This window comes from Carassius gibelio, chromosome A13 (assembly GCF_023724105.1).
Source record: "Carassius gibelio isolate Cgi1373 ecotype wild population from Czech Republic chromosome A13, carGib1.2-hapl.c, whole genome shotgun sequence".
NCBI lineage: Eukaryota > Metazoa > Chordata > Actinopteri > Cypriniformes > Cyprinidae > Carassius > Carassius gibelio.
Genome location: NC_068383.1, coordinates 8958563 through 8977168, shown reverse-complemented (window position 1 = coordinate 8977168; position 18606 = coordinate 8958563). Strand labels below are relative to the sequence as shown.

General features: G+C 36.5%; 1 protein-coding gene across 3 annotated transcripts in view; it reads left to right on the top strand.

Annotated features, from left to right (window-relative positions):
- LOC128026060 (ADP-ribose glycohydrolase MACROD1) overlaps positions 1 to 18606 on the top strand; it is a 517908-nt gene that overhangs the window by 379684 nt on the left and 119618 nt on the right. For all 3 annotated transcript variants that reach the window (XM_052612789.1, XM_052612788.1, XM_052612790.1), the window contains exon 7: positions 12516 to 12546. In XM_052612789.1, the coding sequence (XP_052468749.1) occupies positions 12516 to 12546 (31 nt within the window). The remainder of the gene's footprint in view (positions 1 to 12515; positions 12547 to 18606) is intronic.

Genomic DNA, 18606 nt, shown 5'->3' with positions numbered 1-18606 from the left:
CACTTTGAATATGCTACTTCCTATTTCTGCTTTTAAGTGATTCTTGAATGTTTTCTTTAATGATTCTGTAAAGTTTTTATATTGTCATCCCCATGTCTTCCTCCATTTAAAATCTACCTTTCCTGATTGGTATTACTGACATGTTTGAGCTTTTGCACTCTCTGGGTGAATTCTGTGAATTAAATTCCACATATGCCGCATTGTTTTAGGTAATTTATTGCCGTAATCAATCCATTACAGCACTGTTATGAACAGATATCAGTATGTTCAAATTATAAATCAAAAGATCAGACTGATAAACCACATGAAATGTATATTATATGTCACGTTTCTGTGGTTTAACAGGCTCAGTCAGTAATAAAGGATTGCCTCATTCTGCAGTTTGATCTTCTCAATCACAATTTGAACGTTTAATTATAAAATCGCTGTACTGGACTGATTATGACAATAAATTATCTAAACAAGCAGTATTTTTTGTTGCAGTCAATGCTTCATTGAAGTAAATGGAATTTTATTAAGTTGATTGTTTTGCACATATGACTTACTATTATTATTATTATTATTATTAATTCAAGCTTTGAGAATTTTGCATAGAAGAAAACTGTAAAAGAAGAAAGAATGGCGCAGATTGGAAGGTGGAGAAGTAGAGAGATCATAGTTCTCACACATTTATTCCCATTCACAGCATGCCACAAAATAATACTCTCTTCAGAGGGGAAGAGAAAGACTGTGAAAACAGCTTTGATCTTTCTGTGGCAGGTGTTGTTACTCAAGACTCAGAGACTTGTGGGAGAAGTCTCCACTTTAAGAATGGTCTCAATCACAGGGTTAGATGTACCTTTCCTTGTGAACGGGCATAGTAATTTCCACTTTCCATTTCAGTGAATGGCAAACGAGTGAACTACATTTCTCAGTGTTCTCCCATAGTAGTCCACAGATGCAGCCTTGTTTGGCATGGAAAGTTCAGCAATCACTCCAACTGAGCAACCTTTGGCTTGAGAAGGCTTCAGAGTTCTTTAGAATATTGTGACCATATTCCTGCCATCATTACTCTAAAGTCGCCTTAGTGAAATGAATGTGTTGGAGAAAAAAATAAATGTAAAGAACGTAATCTAAGAAAGGTCATATGAAAATGAGCCAACATCATGACTAATAGCGAAGGGTCCCGGCAACATGCGCTTTAGCAACAAAAGTGTCATTCTCGAAGTGGGTCATTATATGCTGTAGTTATCAGTGAGTTGCGCTGTCCTTTGATCTCTAATTTTTACAATGCTGAGTGTGCCTCAAAAGAAGTGGAAACCTCAGAGGAGACTTTTTTGGGATGCCATGGTATTCTGTGTCATTTTACTGAGACAGGGCGAACAAAGTGAGCAGGCATGCTTTGTGTGGTTTCGGCTGCCTAATCTGGCTCTTCTGGGCCTGGCAGCAGTGGGGCTTTGGGATCAAAGTGGCAGTGCCTCTGTAGAAGTGCCCCACAGCTACCCACAGGGTGGGCTGACGTGTGTCCTGTTCATTTCTGCTTCGTCCTCACTGAGGATCTTTTCTAGTGATGCTTCGTTTGAAACATTTGAATACTCACCATGTCTGATTGAGATACTGGATGCAACTTCTCTGAGCTGAGATCACAGTACTCTACCTTTCATTATATTCCTTATTTCAATCCCAACACCTTAGGATCACAAGTACTGTAGGTACAAAATCAAATTAAATCCATGTTTTTTCATGCCCTATTCATTCATTTAATCAAAATGTATTTGACTAAAAATGCAAAATTAAAATAAATAATTACTTTGCTTTTATTATAAACACTTAGTGGATATTTCACTCGACAATTCTGTTTAGCATCTAACAGACATGCTTCTACACACATGCATTTGTTTTCAGGGATCTAAGAGTAATCTGACCGGGTCACGGTGCTGCAAAAAGGGACCTTATTACCCCCTCGGCTGATTGCTTTCATTTGGAGGATCAAGTTTATTAATGTTAATATTACCGGGGCCCTGACCCCTAATCTTTCTACAGTCAATTAGTGCTGCCGGTTCCTACCTCCAGGGCACAAGCAGATTTATGTGCTTACATAGTGGGATAGAGCCAACCACATCGTGTGGATCTTCTCACAGACTATATGTGCTGCACTTCCATTCAAACACACCACACTCCCAAAGGTGCTTTCGGTCAGGGTGGGCTGACATGTTGGAAAAAGCCTGTTTGTTCAGAGGTAAAGATACAGCTTTTAAGTTAATTGTATACACTGCTCCATGTACTTGCATGTGCCCTTTTTTTCTTCCTTTACTCTATAAAAAAAGCTACTGGACAACACGTTCCAGATTGCTCTTATCTGTAGACACCTGTGCTAGTGATTTTCACTAGCATTATTATTATGTTTCTGATATGTTAGGCTTAATACAGCATGTAAATTATATAACATGCTGAGTATATTGAAATATATTGATAGAAGGTGATGTGTCTGATCCCAGTTGTCAACATAAATAGGAATGTGCTGAGTAAATGGTTTACATATTTGAATTAAGGGATTGGGGGTAGGGTAGTTGAATTAATTGTTGTATATAATATATCAAATATTAGTTAATTTTGTTTAGTTTTAATACATATATGCACAGAAAATATGAATGTATGTATGTATGTATTCATTCATTTTTATTTAAATATTGCATTATGTGTTGCATTTATTACCGTTAATAACACTGCATGGTGTTTTGATGCCTTTTCACATTTTATGAGAATTACATGGTCAAATTCTGGTTGGCATTAAATTTATGTAATAGCATAAATATGTTCATAATTACCTTTCCATTAGGCTTTTGGAACGTACTGTAGCTGCTTGTGTATCAAGAAAAACATAAGCATTCAAAGAAATGGGATAAAAGAGTTCCTTCTATAATGTTTTAAAATGTACCATGGTCTGTAGTTCACAGTAAAAAAAAAAATAAATAAATAAATAAAAAAGATTACAGATGCATCGTAGTTAATTGTTAATTTGCAAAGTATGGATATTCTACATTTCTGTCTCCATTCACAACAACTTCTAAACTCGGAATTTGAAGCACTTTTTCCAGATTTTAAAGATCAATTAAAATGGCCTTTATAACCCTGATTAAGTTAAAATTAAAATCTGATATTAATAAAATCTCTCCACTGCAGATACATTAATTAGATGAGGAATTATGTGATGTGTATAGAGTGGAGTCTGTGAAGTTTTTGGCTGGAAAGTCAGAGACAGAATAGCTAATGTCATCTCCTGGGATACACAATGGTCTCCGACAGCCAAAGCAGTGCATGTGATTCTCAACCTAAGACAGTATCAATAAACATGTTCAGGGAGCAACAACACATAGTTTGGTCTATAATGATTTTAACTAGTTGGTGGTTGAATAATAAATTATATTTTGAACAAAATAACATAGATAAAACAAAGTGAATTAGTTTTCTTTTATACATTCAAAATGACTCTTAATATTCCTTACCTCTCTGCCCACATGCTTTCCCAGAATGCATCACAGAGATGCTGTAGCGCTGAAACAATTAGACTCTGCACCTGAGTAACACTCCCCAATGACAGCAATCCTGTGTCCTCCTTTAGCACTGGACGTTCGTCTAAAAATACACCCCAGATGCTGGCCAGCCATTTCTCCCTGAACACCACAGTATAAGTGACCTTTATGCCAGTGTCCTGTTCCTGTTTTCCCATCGCCCCACTAACCTCCCACGGTCCCTCGCTGCCGTCTCGAACCCGCCAGAGCAAACATCATCTCTACTTGTATATTATAATTTATATAATGTGCTTTCAGTCTGGTTTTGTGACCAGATTAGATGTAATGAAATGCCCCCTCCTGTTGCAAGTGTAATTAACCAGACATCGGATATTAGGCATATGAATCTTTTCTCCCTCTCATGTTTTAATCAACTGCTCAGATTGGTAAAATATGAATACAGTCAAAGTCAAAGGTGGGGAAAAAAAGAAAGGCAAATTTTACCGTTTAATTTCATGGCTACCTCCATTAGTCAAGGACAACTGTCTTTTTTTTTTTTTTTTTTGTCTTTAGTATGTCTTTAAAATGCTGGGAACTGCAAGAATCAATTATAGAGCAGCTTGAAATAAAGGCAGGAAATGTCAGCCACCTTAGTGTCGTTCCTCAAGTCGTTTCATAATTTAAAATCATTAGGACAAACCCACACTAAAAAAGCTCATTTTTATAGCACTTATAATGTGTCCATGCAGAAAGAGAAGTGCATATTTTACTGAGAGAAATAACATTCCATCTTTATTTGTTGGACATTCACATCCCTCACAGCTTATGCTAATGAAACAGCACTAAACCGGCAGTCACTTTTTTTTCTTAAAATGTAGAACATTTTGGCACCTTTTGCTTTTTTGACTCTGGATTTCCTTTGAACTGTCCTTTGATATGTGGCTTTTGAACTCCTGAAGGATGTCTTGAAAGGGAAAAAAAATGTTTAATTAGCTGTATTACACTGGGAGCAGAGCAAAGGAGAGAAACCATGACAAGGAACACCGAAAGGATGGCCTCTTGTCCTCTACATGATAATATATGCAGGAAATGTCGATTTATAGTCGAATGGGCCCTAATGTCGGTTGAAAAGAGGCCTTTAATTCTTATTTAATGCTTAAAATTGGGTTACATCTGAAAGAAATTGCTGCAGATTTAATGAAGATTCCTTTTTTCTGAAATGTACAATTACTGTAAGTTTCCCTCTTCGACTCCATCCAATAATCCTTTCGGGATATGGAATAAAAGCACTTGTATGATGTCAGCTCTTTTAGGGAAATGGTGTGGTGTCTTAATCTCTGGTCTATACAGAAAATTACATAACTGGAAAAAGACTTCAAATAGATACTGGACATCAGTCCTCAACAGGCTGGTCAACACAGTTTCAGAGGTTGATATCATAATTTCTTAATAAATGAGAATACTGCTTTATACCCAAAACATTACCTTAATTTAATATGGTATTTATTAATTTATTTATTGTATTTTCATATTGCCGGTTTACATTCTGCAATATTTGATCTCTGCAAATTAAAACTAAGTCCACATAAGAGTGAGTGTAAGCTGCAGTTTTATACTCTACAGCAGCTGCTATATGTGCAGATAAATGTCATATAGTCATTTCTCACTTTTCTCACGCCATTCTTTTCTTCTCTATTCCCATTTTAACAGTTCCCCCTGAAACCCCTGATTCGAATGCCATCCTCAATTTATAATGTCATAGCTCTCATGATAAATACAATAAAACGTTTAATAAGACCATTAGCCACGTGTCGGAGTAAAGATCTTAATCAATGTAAAGTTCAGGGCTTTAAAGGAATTGATCTGGACGTTTTGTAATGAGAGGGAGATTGTGTGGCGGATAGAGGAGAATGGCTTCTATTATTCTGCCTGTCAGGGTGAAGTGTCGTCTCCAGGGCCCTGCTGATAAACATGCTGCAGAGCCGGGCAGACCAGCCTTCATCCGTCGGCACAAACAAAGCAATCAGTATGATACATTTTTTAAAGGAGGCTGCTGCTGACAACACACTGGAGCTTAAACTATAAAATTCAGGCAGTGGCAGAATTAAAGTGACGTGTAGGTGTACTTGCGAGAGCTGCTTTCAGTCTCTTTGTTCCGACACAACACGCGTTGTTTTGGTTGAAATGTCTCACCCAATGTGTTTGTTCTCGTGCATTTCTGGAAAGCTAGAAAGATTTAGCTAGTGTATTTTCTTCCTGTTGTATTGTAAGTTGTAATGCTATGTCAGTCTGTACTTTTTTTTATTTGCATTTTTCATTTGCTGAAAGGCCAAAAGCATGTTTTAGAAAGTGTTTTCATGATATTGACCCCCTTTTTTAACTCATTCGTTTGTTTGTTCATTCAGATTACTGGATGGACTTGTGTGGGACTGGGGCTATCAAAGTATCTGTGAAAGTTTACTCCTCATTTTCAGTCAAGCACTTGCAGTTGTTAAGAGGATATCGAACTCTTCTGTTAGACTGCATGAAGGAGCAGCAGTTGGTCAGCCATAAAAGTGGTGATAGAGTGTTAATCGAGTTCATTGCACCAGTGGCTCTGTCAGTTACTGGCCTTTGTTCGCTAGGATTTCTCTGATGCTCCCCTGAGTCTGTCTCTCATTCTCATGTACCATGACGATGTCTTTTAGCATCCCTAGCTGGACCTGAATCAGTTATGAAATATTGAATTAGATTAGACTGGCCATACAAATTATTTTTGTATTGAAATTGTTATTCGAACTCTACCATTTATTAAATGAAATTATACTGCATCATCAATTAGGGGTGGGCGATATATATCTAACGATATGATCATGCGCATCTAGTCAGTAAATCTGGTTCCGAGATTAGCGCTAAATCACAATCAAATGCTTTCAAATAAAGCGGCACTCCATAGACAGAGCCGTAGATCACTGACAAGCTACGCAATATCTCGTTCATTATAGCAGATGAATCACATTCGATAATGAATGCAATATTGTGTACTGTAGCTTGTCAGAATGGACCAAGTGCTAGGAACGCTTGACAGAAATACATGCACACATGAAAATATTGCAAGTTTGATTGATATATATATATATATAGGGTTTAATTAGGGGTGTAACGGTATGTGTATTCGTACCGGACCGTTTCGGTACAGGGCTTTTGGTACGGTGCACGTGTGTACCGAATGACCGAATGCAATATTTTGTGTACGGAACATAGGTACATTTTCGTCTTTCCAAATGAACATATTAAGTGGCGGAAGTCTCCGCGTTCAGCGCAAATCCCGCCCTGCAGCTGATTCTAAGGCCGGTGACACACTGGCTGTGTGGCGTGAGCGTGGCGTTTCTGCTGCCTGTCAGTTGCGTAATGGCTGCTTTGGGTTTTCTGTGTCTTTACACACCAGAATCGTGCCTGACACGGCGCCGACAGACCAGGATCCTTTCTTCACGACAACAATATCTATACTTCATGTTGAGCATAAATATAAAGCCTACTGGTAAAGGACACCCTCAACAGTATTGATGGCAAAATAGACTATGTTTGACAGGTGCAATATGCCAGTGTGTCACCGGCCTAAGGTTTTCAAAAGGCATCACGCAAGTGTGAACATCATTACAACTAGGAAAAAAAAAAAAACGATTGTAATTCAAACGCAGCTCCCGTTGACATTTAAACAGACCTTTGCTCTTAATTCCGATCGGTCCATCGCAAAAACAAAATCTGAGCAGGTCTAAAAACTGAAACTGTTGATGCTGCACTTTACACTTTGGAAAAGTTAGATATATTTTTTAAATATGAGCAGACCTACAAACTGGGATTGGTAATGCTGCACTGTAATCATAGTTATTTATTTATATTTTTCATTATATTTTATTATATGATATTGGTTTCAGAGTGAGAGTATTTTATTCATACAGATTAACAAATCAGTATTTTTAGAAACATTTAGGGAAAATTTTTGTAAGGTACAGAGATACAAATTTAGTGTATGGCGGCTTTAAGACTTGTTAATTAATATTTTATCAAGTATTGACTTCTTATAAATCACAATGCAATGAAAAGGTAAAGGTCAGGTAAAACTAAATTTAGTGTATAGCTGATAGCTGCTTTAAGACTTGTTAATGAATGTTTTATAGAGTATTGACCTATTTATTGTTAAAAACTTTATAGAAAGCCGTTGTTTGTGACTGTGATAAATGTGGCTGAAGTGTTGAAGCACTGTTACCGTCAGTGAAAAAGAGCTCATTACTCTCTCGTGTGATTTATACTAAGTAGCTCCTTGAACAAACACACAGGATAAGACTGTGGCCAGTGGGTCATGCCCTCGCCTCTGGTGCTTTTAACACTGTGTTCCCATAGCAACCTGCATGCACGCTTCGGCTCAGGCTGGACATGAGAACAGATCTATGATTAAGAGCTAATAGGTCCTCTACATGCACACATGACAGAGTTTATACACAGCTAGGCCATGCCAAGTGTCCCAGTCCAAGTCATGGTGCGTCCTCTCCAAATGGCTTTGTTACCTAAATTGATACACTTAAATAAAAGGATTTAAGATCTGCTTTGGGATTCCACCTTCTTAAAGTGGATAATTCCTTAATTAGAAGGATGGCCTGGAGGTGTGCGTGCAAATAAAAGACTCTTGGAGGCTTTCAGAAGGTTGAGTCAGTGGCCAGTTTAGTTCCATCTCTAATCAAACACATCTGACCTGGCTAATCAAGGTCTTTGGGTTCACCTGGTTAAAGCAAGACATGCTGGTGTGGAGTTAAAGATAAACTTTGCAGGGTGAAGGAGCATCTAATTTATACTTAGTAGGGTCAGTGGGTTGATATATTTGACTGGTCATCGCAACTAGTCAGTTAGTCAGCTAGTAAATTCATCTAGATGTGGTAACACTTTACAATCAGCAGTAAATCTATACACGTGCGTGATTTCACGTGGAGCAGCATTTACTACACAAAGCCGTTGTTCACTGTGTAAAACGTGCAAAATATGATCGTGGATTGGCGGAGCTTGTCAGTGAACAACGGCTCTGTGTAGTAAATGCTGCTCCACGTGAAATCACGCACTTGTAAAGATTCACTGCTTATTAAAGGACGGGCATTACTGACAAGATGCGCATTAAACATAGGACGATATTTATCATGCATCCCTAGTTTATTGTTATTTTAGCTGATTTATTTGTTGAATAGCTGTCAACCATGCTATTGGAAGTTGTGCTTAGTGTTTATATAGGGCTAAGAAGAGTGCTTGATCTGTGTCAGGCATCTGATTATACATAGACTTGTCATTCATTCATTCCACCAACTACTCAATTTTGAAAATCTCTACTCTGATCACCCACGTAAACAGATGACATAAATGGCACTACAGCACTCTGCAGCATGACATAACAAGCACAGAGATGCAGAAACTGTATTTGGCCTGTTGACACACGTAAGCACAGACCCACACAGAAATACGTCCGGTTAAGAGCTGCTCTTAAACCTAGTGGGAGTTCCAGCAAAAAGGTGTGTCTATTATAAATAAAACTAATAATCTTAATAAACAACCTGCAGAACACAAGAAGAAATGATTGATTTGAGAAGAGCGGTTGAAGTGAAATTGTCTCCCTTGTGACCGATTTCAACATGCTACTGAAAGCAAATAAACACGAAACACAAAAAGCAGGCAAAAGCAAGAGGGCTGTAAGCCTGATTTGGTCCTAATGAACTGACAGATCAGAAATAATAATCCAGCCACAGGACCATAAGTCCCTGCAAAGGTGTAATAATGTCAGCCTTGTTAATTAAGGCAGTGGTTTGATATAAATGCACCGGTGTAAAGTGTTGCTGGCCTTGGTTGTAGTGGCGTAACTGTGCCATGCTAAATCAGCTAGTGTGTTGTGTGCTTCTGTTTTTGTGTATCCTGCCGCAATGTGAAACAGTTATCACCTCCACCAGCTAGAAATGATTAGTCACACACACCAGCTGTGTGTTTTAGCTCACAGAACTCAATAGCGAGAATGTTTCTCTGGTCTTTACCTAAAGTTGCAAGGGATTTAGAAATCGTACATCCAAGAATATTATCATTATTGATCATTATTGAGTATTCAGTCAGTATGTGGCCATGTACAGCTAATAGATCCATGTTCTTCCGTGTTACTTTCTGATGATACTTTATGCTCCATTGAACCAGAACAGCGGCTGAAAGGAGAAATATGCTGGGTATCATTTAATGTGTTGTATCTGATGCTACGGGCTGAACTGGGAAATATTAGATTGTTTATAATTGAAAATCATTTATAATTGATTTTGCTCATAGGACATTTGCCTTTTGGATGAAAATTCCAATAAAGATTGTTTTTAATTTAAATTCCAATATTCATATACATTACAATCCAGTATTTTATATATTATCTAAGGGGTAACAGATATGATTCAATAACTATAATTAGTATAGTTGTAATAGTTGTTATTGTTCTTATTATTAATAATAACAAATCAACACAAAAATTTATTTTAAAAATGGTGTGAATGTGACATTAGTACACATACAGTAGGTAAAGTAACTTTCCCAACATGTTACTTTTGTAATGTGCCATATTTTTGAGTGAAACTAAATATTTAAAGAGAAATATGTAGTGTCCGGGCTTGATTTTATTCATCTGTTTTGATTTTATTGGGATAAATAAGAATTAAGGCCAGGAATTAATTTAGAAAGTAAATGGGGTCAGTTTTGCTTTCATTCTGATTTCACATGAAGTAGCCCTGATATCACTAAAATGACATTCCAGCATGTTCTAGTATGCTGTTGTGTGAATGTTTTTTGAGCAAGTCTTTATTGAACCTCGCAGGAACTCAAGCGAGTGTGCTTACATCGTGTTGAGCTGAGCAGTTCTCTAAAAATGGCCCTCCTCCACTTTTCATCTTGGGGAATTTGAACCTAAGCATGATGTAAACCTGGAAAGGTCAAAGCTTTAGCTAAAAGACTCTGAGTTGAAATATCGACCTTGACGAGCAGTACTTTGACAAATAAATACCAGTGAAATAATAACCAGCCAAACAAAGCCCCTCCTCTCTGAGAAAATAAAACAAAAAGAAAGTACCAAAAAAATCAGTCTGGAATCAGGTGAAGCGCATATTCTGGATAATGCCGCATCATCTGCCGTATGGCTGTATAATGTTTTTATTGTAGCAGTAAGTTATGGTTTATAATCTGAGGTACACAGCTCAGTAAGAGTCTCATCTGTTCCTCATTGCAAAGCTCAACTGCCTTTGATTTGTACAGCTGTCACCTAAAATTATATCACCGTTGTTTTGTGTTGCTGTTTTTCCTCTAATGTTCTGTTAGCGATGCATTATTGCAATTACAGTCTACTTCGTGCAAAAGCTCTCTTCGCAGCACAAAAGCTCATTTGAGATGGAAAATACCTACTTTTAGCACTTCAATCATTTTAAAACAAAGCCTTATTAGCTGTCTTTAGAGTGTCATTAAACAGCGTCTCGCATGGTCAGAATGCCGCTCGTCGCACTAGCATTCACACCTTTTTAACACTCACTTTATTGTTGAATGGTTACTCCTGTTCCAATCTAGATCCAAACAAACAGAAATGATAGCGAAATTTGCATTTGTCATAATGCCGCATTAACGCAACAGTCCCACTTTGTTTTTTGTGATAAATGTTATGCTAAAGCACAGATTCAGCTGGTTTGTGGAGACAAATGAGAGCTTTGAATAAATATCTCCTCTTTACTGTTTATTAATATACTAAAAATGATGAATGTGGAACAGGGCGTGTGGAACGCGGTCGTATGGAAAAATGATGGTTGTTGCAGCTCTAAACCTGCTCTTGAGTAATACATCTGGTGCAAAGTGCTGCAGAGCCAGGCCTATTACAGTATGGTAAGTTTTTAATCTTTTAAAAAATATGGCCATAAATATCAGTTGGTCTGTTTTGTTCCATGGTAGAACACTCTCATGCACCTGTTCCCAAAATTATATATCATTTATCAGTGAATATTGAAACACAAATAAACACCCCTGAATAATCATCACTTCATTCACATTTTTATTCGTTTTTAGGAATGCAGGTAATTGAGGACATTTTTACACTTTGGACAATTGATTTCTTTCTCTAATGTCAAACTTTCAGCACAACATGTGAGACATAACCTCTTGACTAGAATATGGTGATGTTAACATCAATGTTCATTTTCAGCATTGTTGAAATACATTCTGGATGTGTTCGACTGACATACATTTCCCAGAGGCCATCTCTCATCCAGCTACCGTATGTGTCCTGACATACTGAAATATGACTGTCCCTTAATTAACTGTCAGATTAATTAGATCAACACCAGACAACAGGCAAAACATTGCTTTTGAAGTCTCTCGCTAGGGGAAGTAAATTGAAATGGATCTTTCTCACTGGGTGCGTGTCAAAGGCAGGTGGCGAAGCCTACAGGTGGCGATATCACTGTTATTGTGTAACGCAATATGTGTTATCTCAAACTGATTTAGATGGATGTCATGTCTGCGTCTCGCGTCGGTTTCAAAGCACAGCTCCAAATGTAAGCGCTCTGTCTACCGCAACAGGAAGAAATGCTAATTTCATCCTTTTTTTGAAGCTGAAATGTTTCTGTATAGCCTAGAGATCCACAAAAACAAACACGCCTGCTCAGTAAAAAGCAACACCCCATGTCTTTAGGCTTTTTTTTATATATATATATTTGATGATTGGTGTAAGCTTGTATTAGCAGTTATTCCCACTGGCTATTAGTGAAACATTCGACATTCAGTAAACGTCAAATTTCTCTAAAACACACCATTCACAGAGTAGATTTTCATAGTGTTGGATTTGATGAAATCCATGCATGCTATCAAAACGAAAGCTTAGCAGGAATTGCAAAGTAACAACAACTCAAGGCTGAAAAGGTTTGGGTCAGAATTTATGTGATTTTATATGAATTTTATTTTCAGAGTTGGCTTACTTTTTCCTTTTTTTTTTTCTTGTTACAGGCCTTTCCATGCATATCGACAGGAATTTATGGTAAGGAAAATGTCTAATCATCCTCTAAACCTTTTGAGTGTATAAATATGAGTGATTCTGAACGTGTGCATGAAGGAGCATGTGTGCGGTTTAGATAGCAGCTTACATGTATGCTGGCAATGTGTGCATATAATGTAGGGATGAACGAGCCGATGATGAGCAAATTACCTCTACAGTCTTTTCATGGATTTAAATTCTCTCAACCTTACTTTCATTTTCAAATTTGTCTCTTGTTTTTTTAGAAAGAAGCAAGTCTGCATATATGCATAATGTGCCTGATGTGTGTGTATACTCTACCGTTCAAAAGCTTGGGGGTAATTTTTGATAGATAGATCGTCTACAAGAGAAAATAAATTTGAATTGTTGCATATTACAGAGTTGTTTTACCTTGGTCTCCCCTATACTGTATTACCTTATTAATTCATAATAATAATAATAATATATCATTTATTGCTATGATGCATAGTTGACTTTTAAGCAGCCATTATTTTAGTCTTCAGTGTCACATGATCCCTCAGAAATCATTACAATTTTCTGATTTGGTCCTCGAGTAACAATTCAAAATTTAAAATGGTTAGATTTTTTATTTGTTATTTTTTTCATTATAAATATATTTACTGCCGCTTTTGCATTCTTAATGAATAAAAGTATCTACTAAAAAAATAAAATAACCTTTTGAAAAGTAGTGGATAATGTACTTGTGCGTATGTGCAAGATTCTGCCACAGGAAAGTGTCTTTGAGATCTCAGCACGAATGAATGCAGTTATGTTTGATTCAATAAATAAACTGCAGCCTGCCTCTTCTGCACTGTGTAATTGTTCAAATCATCACAAAGAGAGAAAGCATTTACTCTGAAAGCAAGAAGAGAGCTCAAATATCATGATCAAAGAGCTAATAACCTAGAATTCTTCCCCAACCTGATGTTTTCTTGTTTCCTTTGGCCAAAAAGACAGTAAACGCTCATTTAGGAGGGAGATTAATTTCATGAGCTTGAGCTTTCAAGTTTTTAAAACATTTTCAAAAAAAGCTGAAGGAACATTTGCTGTCTTCATTAATTTGAATAAACTAGCCAAGGATGACTAACAAAATCCATGTGGCCATATCACCAGGTAAACCAGCCCGGTTCACCCCGATCCAACATGTAGAACTGTCACTCAGCCAACCGGAGCTGACAAGCCATCTCTCTGGGTTTTTTTTTTTTTTTTTTTTGCTGCATCATGGGAGCTGAGGTCCAGGCTGACAGGTGAACGGGGTACAGAGGGTGGTTCTGTGGGGTTGGAAACATGGACAACAGGCAGGTAGAAAAATGAAGCTTCACTCCCAGCTGACAGTCCAATCCCTCAGCCCACACCATTAGCACAGGTAGAGCTTTCACACACGTGGCATATTGGAGAAGATGCCACCTATAAACAAAGCAGCGGTTGCTGTCAGCAGAGGGGTTGGATAGTATGATAGAGGTTATTAAGTCCGACGCTCATAGCCTATCCATCAGTGCCACAAGAGACCGGTCAAAATGGGTTATTTCTTTTTCAGAGAGGATGGGAAGGAATGGCAAATCTATCAGTGTCTTACATAGTGCGGACACAGGAAAAGCGCTGAGGGGGACAAAGGTTACTTCATCCTTTACTCTCTCTGGATCTATCATTCTCTTTTTTTTCTGGGTGTGCAATTGGTTCATTAAAAACATTTTTTGTACCTTTTTTATGTAAAGTTGTAATAATACAGCTAATTTATGAAATCTGAAATATAAATCTTAAAACACTGCTATTATGAATCTGAAAAAAACTTCAACTTTATTATAGTAAATTTGATATTATTCTCACAATATTAATGTTTTAATATTATAATGTTATTGTAAAAAAGGAGTATTGAGATTATTTTCAAAACTTTCTTTATATTTGTTTTGAAAAATGTTACATTTTACTGTGGCATTAAACTTGTATTGTACATAAGTTTGTTTTTTTATTTTTTATTATTATTCATTTTATTTACTTTTCAATGTAAACATTTTTAAATGTAAGTTTGCTATTATTTGTATATAATAAAAAAATATATAATTATAAAAATATGTTAATGCTGTAAGATTGGTGAATAATAATAATAATAATAATAATAATAGTTATTATAGCTATTGATATTGTCCCCAACCTCACAGCATCGCACAATTTTTGCATGAGAGCTACAGTGTTAACATCTTCAATTCATGTTAACATTTACCCAACAACCTACACATGAAATAGACAAAAGATAAAAGTTTCAAAATCTTTATAACCTTATACAGAAGAAGAAAAATACTTTATATCTGGGTGGAGGGAGGAATCCCTTTTATCCTAAATCAGTTGAACTGTACTGAGCATGTGTCATTGCTCTTACCTGGTTTTTGATCAAATGTATTTAGGATAACAGTTTTCTTTGGTCTCCCCTACAGTTATTCCAACTCTGACAATTCAAAGATGCTGATCACAACTTCTGAACCTAAGATTAATATCAGGGATGCTCAAATCCAAAAGCCTTGAACCCCACAGGTTAATTACTGTATTCCATTCTCATTTTAGCCTGCAGAAAGAGAGAGTGTCAAAAAGGAGAAAACTGCAATTACATTTGAACCATCCGGACATCTTAACAGCCTCCTCCTTACTGCGCTGTCACGATCTGTCATGATATATCCAGCCTCGCCTTTAGATAAACAACAAAGAGAAAATGAATAGACACCGGTTCATCTTTCACCGAAGCCTAGAGGAGAAAATCTCACTCTGTGCCCGTGAGGTTTAACTGCCTGATGACTTTGTCAAGGAAAAGACAGGGGCTGTCTTATATCAAAACGTGTCACTCATTAGATCACTGTCATCGCCGTTTGAAGAGCACTCTTTATTGCCTCATGATCCAGCTCATTGGGGTATATTGACTTAAAGCATTAATCACCATATCAAGGTCTGTACCTCACTTCTAATTCACTTTCAGAATTTCAGAAATAAATTCTAATTCAAAAGCCATTTTCAATTCTTTTCTGAATGGTAAACAACCCTGCTTGACAAATATTTACCCGTAGATCAGGCCGGAGCCCTGCAGTTTAGATTCAACCCAAATTAAACACACCTGATCCAACTAATCAAATCCTTCAGGCTTATTTGAAAACGACACGGTATGTTTCTTGGATCAAAACTCTGCTGGTCTCCGGCCCTCCAGGAATTGAGTTTGACACCCCTGCCTTAGATGAACAAGAGGTGTGTTGACACTGAAAAGTACAACTCTGGTGGTGTGAGATAGATAGCTGTAATCCAGGAAATGCATCCAAATGGCTGTTCAAAATCAGCCAGGGTCAGCCGACTAAGTGTCTTCACTCAGTGATTTCCCTGTCCATCTCTGTAGTGGATTAGGGCCGAATCCCTCCTCTCTTTACCTTGATATCGTACAGGTTTTCCTCTCAGGATAGCGCTGTATTTAAAGCCAGAGGTTTATGCTGAGTAGTGGAAGTGTGAACACAGGCTTAGGAAGGGAATCTTTTATGATCACATACTGATGTAGGGTTATATCAGCACACGCTGAAAAAAAAATCTTAGCATTGCATCTAGGGAAACGAAAGAACGTTTAGTGTTTTACACTTTCATGGTTTTATCATTGTCAAGATTGACACTGCTCGGGGAAGTTTTGAGGGTTGAGGACATATTTTAGAGATCACAGTTGTTTGAGCAGAATCTAAATCTACAGCCCTGCAGCAACTAGATTTTATATTTCGGCTGAGCTGTGAACTCGCAGTCTGAATTGAATGTGACACGAGAGAAAGATTGGATGCAGTGAGATGGTAAACAGGCAAGAAATGTCTATTGCGTGTGACAACAGTAAACAGAGTGTGGCATTGTTCAGCTAGTGATGTCTGATTCATTAACAAGTGGAGTTTGAGTTGTTTTTTTAAGAATTGGTCAAAGTGTTTTATGACTCTGGATAAACTCACTGGTTACCGGTCTGAATAATAAAGATACTGTATGCTGAATGAATCAGACGTCCAGACAGCCCAGAGTTAGCAACTGATGCCCACACTGAACAACAGATCAAGAGTCAATAATTCTGATGCTAAATTCTGATTAGATTAGTTGATAAGTTTATTATTATTATTATTATTATTATTATTATTATTATTATTATTATTATTATTATTATTATTATTATTATTATTAATACTAGGGTGAATCTCATAAATAGGTTTCCAGGTAATATTTTACCTCAAAAACCAAAAGAGAAATAATAAATATGTATTAATATTTTGAACAAAGAAAACAACTGTCAAGACAATATTTATCTATTTTTGTATTTTTTTTTTTTTTTTTACTTATTCCCTGTTTGTTTGTTTAAATTGTTTCATCGCTGTTTTCATTTTTTTTAAATTAATTTCAGGTTCTTTAATTCTACGAAATTCTTATTACTTTCTCATTTTTCTAATTATTAATTCTAATTCTTTAAAAAAATATTAATATAAAATCATATATTTCATACAAAATAACTGTTACAATAATTATTATAATCATATAATCAATAATTTTAGTATGAATTACTTTGTACTTTCTCATGTTGTTAGGCCCAGATGTAGGGTTGATTTCACATTTGAAAACAACAGAATCAGCATAAGAAACGCTGCTGCGGTGTGTGTGTGTGTGTGTGTGTGCGTGTGTGTGTGTGTGTGACAGGGTTTAGTGAAAAGTAAATCTTATGGGATCATTTTAGCATGTGTAGCAAAAAAGTCACCACCAATACATATGGCTTTTCAAGGTCACACATTGACAGGCATGGTTTGGCGATCTTAATGTGTGTTTCTATCCATTTTTGGATTTGGGTCACATCTCCCAAAGTTTAAACCTCCGTTTACACCAGCGTTATACTTAAAAATCTGCTTCTAGTCTTCTACAGTACTGTATATTTCTGAGAACATTGACTAAGAACAACACGTCTGTCTGAACCTTCATCCACTAGCTGACAGATTCAGCTTCTTACATTTGTAGCTACGGGTCCGGTTGTAAACATGTCCTAATGATTTGGCTGGACGTCGCCTCCATCACCTTTTCACCTATCGGGAATATCATGCCCATTTCAAGGTTCTTCAGTCCCTCCAGCTCCTGCGGTTCTGGCTCAGGTGTTTTCAGTTTATTCTTGGTGGAGAAGTTTTCCATCTGAATTATTTAGCAGCATCTACCAGTGTCCATTCAAACACAGTTCATATAAATATAACTTGACACTGGAAAACAGCTACTGTAGCTGTACTGTATGTTGGCAGATGCATTATTACCTATAAAGGTAATCATTTTAGGTTGGCTCAGATAAATTTTTTTAAACACAGTGGCAATCATTAAAATGTGTTTTATGATGTTTTCATTCAGTAAGAATTTTATGACTTTAATACGTTAATCCTTTATAGAGGAATATCAGAACTTCTTTTAATGAAGCACATAATATTCTTCCATAAAGCAGTAATAGAGTTAGGAATTAAGTTATTTGACTAAATATAGATGAATATGGCACCTTCAGACAATAACGGAAAATATGTCTCATCCACTAAACTATAATTTTCTCTGTGCAATTTGTTTTAAAAAAAGGCAAGGTTCTAGGTATATTATATTATATTATATCATATCATATCATATCATATTATATTATATTATATTATATTATATTATATTATATTATATTATATTATATTATATTATTAGTTAATGCAACTTAAACTAAAGTTGCAAACTGTGTTTTCCTTCAGTATCTAGTAGACCTCTTTGCATTGCTATATCACTATAAATCAGATTGCATTATGGGTACACAACAGTGAACTATATATGGAATTAAATTGTTTACTAAGAATTTGGACAGCACTATAAAATGCTGACACCCTATATAGTGCACTGCAGTGTCTCTCTCTGTTTCTTGTAAAGTAAAGGAAATCCCTGGAGCCCTCATCAGCAGCCCATACACTGGGGGGCATCCATCAGCTGACAACAAATCTTTTTGAGAGATATTTCATTGTGACCATGAAACTGTATTTTGCATTATTTTTATGCCAAAATATATTTTTGTCC